General features: G+C 27.1%; 1 protein-coding gene across 1 annotated transcript in view; it reads left to right on the top strand.

The window, feature by feature from the left end:
• The window catches only part of LOC111681566, an 8,415-nt gene extending 5,185 nt beyond the window's left edge, over positions 1-3,230 (top strand). The window contains exons 3-4 of the mRNA XM_046950205.1: positions 460-1,738; positions 2,090-3,230. Coding sequence (XP_046806161.1) covers positions 460-1,738; positions 2,090-3,168 — 2,358 coding nt within the window. The 3' untranslated portion in view covers positions 3,169-3,230. The remainder of the gene's footprint in view (positions 1-459; positions 1,739-2,089) is intronic.
• The last annotated feature ends 2,363 nt before the right edge of the window (positions 3,231-5,593 follow it).

Raw genomic sequence — 5,593 nt, 5'->3', positions numbered from 1 at the left:
TGAAGAGATACAAGATAAATAAAAACTGTATTTTAAAACATACTTTGTGAAGGGTATATAAGATTCCGCACATCCGAATATAGAAATCTGACTTGTTGTTATATAATTTACTCTACGAAAGCTCCCACAAAAGGTTCACTTTCGAAATTCACCTAAACTCATATATTTCTTTAAATAATAAACTTCGGGTCTAAAAAAACGTTGGATGGAAACTTATAATGTAACAAGAAATCATAGTTGGGATTCACAATTAATTAAGTAGGATTACACTCGAGCTTTTAACTAAATTGAGTCAAGTGTTTTATAAATGTAAATAGATTTTTAAAATACACAGAATTAATAATTATTTTAAGCAACAAGATTTTATGCGGTTTGTTTTTAATATATTTATTTATTCTTTTGTAATTTGTTTCAGTCTCTATTAAGTTTTTATATTAAATAGATCTCAATTAATTGCAGTTATTAATGTTGCCGTTTATAGTTATCACAATTCTTGCTTGTATTGCCGCTGGCGAAGTGTGCAAAAAAGAAATAGAGAATATAATTTTAGTAAATGGCTCAGATGAGCTAACATCAATTATTATATGGTTTCCAGCAAACATAAGTACTTACAATACATACAATATATGTTCAGAATCTACTGGAAAACGCCTAGAGCGTACATGCTCCAAAGAAGATGGATCCGTTAAATGGGTTGATAATAATAAAAGTATAAAATATGTTAATTGTACACAAACAAACAAATGTGCTGATGAAACATTGGAACTATTCTATCGAAATGAAAAAAATGAGCTGGAGAAATATCTCAATAAATGGCTTTCGGCAGAAGCAGAGGAAATTGGCTTTCTAGAAAAACCTTGTTATTTAAAAACAGGATTATTAACACGAAAGTGTAAATATAATTCAAACACTCACAAAACTTTATGGGAAAAGTCAGATAAAGAAAAAGAAAATTTAGTTTGCTGGGAAAAAGAATATTCTGAACAGAAACAAAATAAAATGTTAAACAAAGAAAATTTATTTACTTTAAGTCAAGATGTTGCTGATGTTAAATTATATAAAACAAACCCAAAAGATGCTATTGCCAAATCAATTAAATTTCTAAAATCTGACGATGAAAAACGAACACCGACTCACATAGACGCTATACGTAATATTTTGAAGGCAATTTTAGATCAAACTGAAACGCCGGAACTAGTACCAGATATTTTAAATTTAACCAATACTTTAATGCAAACTGATGCTGACGTCATCAGAGATTCCAAGTGTGCAAACGAAATTTTTTCTACAATGGATTCGTATTTGAATAATATGGCAAAACAATTAGTACCGACAGATAAATGTGAATCTATTAATGATGGCATTTACATGGCAACTGTTTCAATGGCCAGCTTATTTTTTATAAATCCATTATGCTCCAATATTTCTGGTATGGCTATTTTTAATTCCGATAATTCATCAGCTTTAAAACGTCTATACGATCAGCATTCAAATAACTATTATCAGTTTATATACTTAAATCAATCACTCGATAAACTCTTAGCAGAACCGGGTCTCGAAGTAGCTACTTATCTTCCAATTGACTTATGGAATAGTATTATTTCAAAAACTGGTACTAAAAATGATACGATTTTAAAAATTATGTTACTAAAAAATGATGTACTTTTTGTAAATCTAACTATAATGAAGCAGAAACCTATTGACAGTGTGTTGGAAATAACTTTAATTGATTACAAGGGTGAGTAAGATTAATATACTTAAAATACTTTAAATAAATCTTTTAATTTAGAAGTTCTTAATATATGTACATGGAATATTTTTTTAGTACTTAATGAATGTTTAAAAAATTTTATAAAAAATATACATGATATGAAATCATTTCTTAAAATTGTGTAATTTTTAGGTAGATACTTTTTTTAATACATTTGTAGGAAATGTTTAATAAATACATTACCGTAATTAATTTGAAAATTTTGGAGAAACTAATAGGACCAAAGTAATTTTATCAAGTTTCATAAGGTCTAAATCATAATTGAACATTAAAAAATTGAACTGAACACTTTAATGATTTTTATAAATTTACTTTCAGAAAAATTACCCAGCGCCTTACCATTTATTTTCAACAATACAAGGAATAAGAAAAATGCAAAACCTAAGTGCGGCTTTTGGAACAAGACCACATGGATAACGACAGGAACTAATACATCCTATGTTATTAATAGCTATAATGAAGAGCTTCTACTTTGCAATACTTCGCATTTGACACCGTTTTCTGTTTTACTAAACTTAGAGATTATGGATACATTTAATGACAGTGCGTTGGATATGATTTCTGTTCTCGGTTGTAGTTTATCGCTGTTTGGCCTCATCTGTATATGGTTGACAGCGGTCTGTTTTCCGAAGTGGCGGGAACACTCGACGAATAAAGTATTATTGAACATATGCTTTGTTCTTACTCTCATTATGATATTCTTTGTGCTGCTGAATATTCCAGATATTAAATCTGTAATATTTGATATTAATAATTACACGCATTGTCTGATAACGGGAGCATTTTTGCAATATATTGTTTTGGTGCTATTCATGTGGATGCTCTTTATAGCGGTCTTACAGTATCAGCGCTTTGTTAAAGTTTATAATACTGATATGGGTGGTAATTTTATAAGAAAATTTTTCATTGTATCCTGGGGTCTACCTCTAATACCAACTTTTTTATTAGTCCGCTATAAACCTGATGCATATATGCCCAATGCCCAAAGTAAAGCGGAAAATACAGCTATTTGTTATCCTTCAGGATATGGTTTTTATTTGGGTGTTATGCTGCCAATCACCTTGATAATTATCGCAAATGTGAGCATATTTGCTAATATAATACTAAAGCTTCTTTTATCGAATATTGAGTTTAAAAATCAACGTACTCGTAAGCAGAAATTAAGACAAGTATATCTATCGATATTGCTATTTTTTCTGTTGGGTATATCATGGATTTTTGGAATGTTAGCACATTTGGAGAGTAGTCCAGTTTTCTCTTACATTTTTTGTTTAACATCGACATTGCAAGGCTTTGTTATGTTTATTTATTTTATTGTCATAAATAAAACCACTCGTTCTATATGGCGGAATTTAATATGCGGTATACAAAATTCACAACAGGAAAGAGTACTATGAATATATTTAAATAAAAACTAATGTGTTATTTCTAGATACCGAGCGAGTAGTTTGAGCAACAATTTTACTTGTATTTTCTTATTGTAACAAAAACAAGACAGACAGACAGACAGACAGGGTTAATAGACAAGAACTAAAAGACTAACGAACACTCATTTATCTATGGGAGAGAATAAGTTTTACATAGTGAACAACGGACAGACAGAGTAGAGTTTTTTTATTTTAGTTTTGAAGTAACGTTTGAACGGTAAAGTAAAAATTTTAGTTGCCCGCAATGAGCAAAGCGGCTGTTTATTTTAGTTTTTATTACATTAGTTTTACTTATTTTACTCTTAAGTCATTAACTATTAAATAAAATTAATTTAATTTAAACATTTGAAGTGTTTTATTTGATAAAGAAAAAGGAATCGACAAATTCCTACAGTAATTTGGTTTCCTCTTTTAAAAAATTTTGTAAAATGTAAAATTTTCACAAACAGGAAATATACTTATTTTATGTATGTATATGTAATACAAAACAAAATATCCTGAAAGTTCAAACCTGACATCTACATTTCAATACTAAAACTACCAGCAACCTGATATTGTATACAAAAACCTATAGTAAGCTTTATGAAATAAAGCTTTTAAAAGCTATTACTCTCACTTTTCTAGACACTTAATTGAGAAGTATAAAGTACATTTTGACAGTTGTCTGAGGTCCTGCCAGGCAAAGACCCACAAACAGCTGACACCTTTACTAACAAATATACTCTTAAGCGCCATTTATATTACTGTATGTAATAGAAGAAATATCCTTAGTCTATGGCGACTCTTTGTAACGAACGGAAGTTAATACGGTAAAATAAATAAAGAAGAAAAAGAAAAAAAAATAAAACAAAACGGAATATATATCAAACGTTTCTCTACTACTACAACAACTATTTGGAAAGAAAAATATAAGAAAGAAATACAATAACAAGAAGAAAAATCTATACATACATACTTATATGTATGTGCAAACTTTAAATAAAAGAGTGCCAGTGTTTGTGTGTGTGTGTTTAAAATGTATGTATAGAAGTTTGTTTATGTAGAAAAACATACATAAATACTACAGATACTTATATACATGTGTATAGTGTGTTTTTGTTGCTATTATTACTACTGCTGCTGCTCTTATTATTGCTGTTGTATTATTTGATGCGAATTTCTTTAAAATAATAAATAGAAAAAGAAAAAATCTTTAAAAAAACAGTGAAAAATAAATATGTATATGTCGAAATTCTTAAGAGAATTTGAATTCTTTTTATTTGCAATATTCGTATGCATTTAATCTTAAATAAAACCTAAATGAATTGAATAAGATGAAAAAAGAAACAAAACAAATATATATATTAAAAAGCACAAGTTGAATGATCTATTAAAAGCAATTGAGTGAAAAATTTTAATAATGTTTATAGCAGTAATAAAATGTACAATAAAAATTAAAATTTTAAAAAAATTTTAAAAAACTTGTTTTAATCAAGATCACGGCGTATTTTATTGTTTATATGTATATGTTTGACTTTAGCACTTGTTGTAACGTCAAGTTACATATACCGTATTTACTTACACACATATATATACATATAATATGTCTGTTTATCTGTTCGTTTAGTTCATAAATATTCTATTTGTTTTCAGTTTCTTACAAAATAAATTAATATTTATTTCTTGGTTTTTCTTAAAGTGTGTAATGAAAAAAAAGTTTATATCTTACTACACAAATCATCATAAATTAGCATTTACATACATATATATGGCCTTGAAAACATTTATGCATATATTTATAGTGAAGTATAAATTTTAGCAAAAATAAGACAAAAAGTTATGTGTATGAAAATAATTTAAAATTTGTTAAAATTTACTGTATATTAAAGTTATATATACAATTTTAAATAAATTAAATTATACTGTTCTTACAAAAATGGAAATGTAGCACATGGTCCAATTTTTAAATGCTTTTTCGAGTGCCGATAGTCTTAGTAGCTAGTGCTCTATAATTGTATTAGTTTATAATTAAATTATAATCTAATAGAGAATAACAATAATAAATTCTTTTTCATATGCTGACAGGACAAGATTTAACTGTTGTGTAAATCGTGGAGTTTTGATATGTTAGCACTGAATATTCCCGCATTGTTATTAATTTTTTGGTAGACATAATCCAGTTTTTATTTTTTTAATTTATCATAAACTAATTAACTAATTAATTTCAATTTTTTTATATTTAAACTTAATCATAATTAATTATGATTTTTAATTGATTATCCTTTAATTAAAATATTTATTTATGAATATGAATAAAAACTATGAGGAAACACTAACAAAAGAAGACTGTTTCATGCTAAGTGCTTAAGAATGTATCGCTTAATTAAATACAAGTGTTTGAAACTTCTCTTAAGTT

Source organism: Lucilia cuprina, chromosome 4 (genome assembly GCF_022045245.1).
Source record: "Lucilia cuprina isolate Lc7/37 chromosome 4, ASM2204524v1, whole genome shotgun sequence".
Lineage (NCBI taxonomy): Eukaryota > Metazoa > Arthropoda > Insecta > Diptera > Calliphoridae > Lucilia > Lucilia cuprina.
The sequence above is the reverse complement of the archived record's forward strand: the minus strand, read 5'-3'. Positions and strand labels throughout refer to the sequence as shown.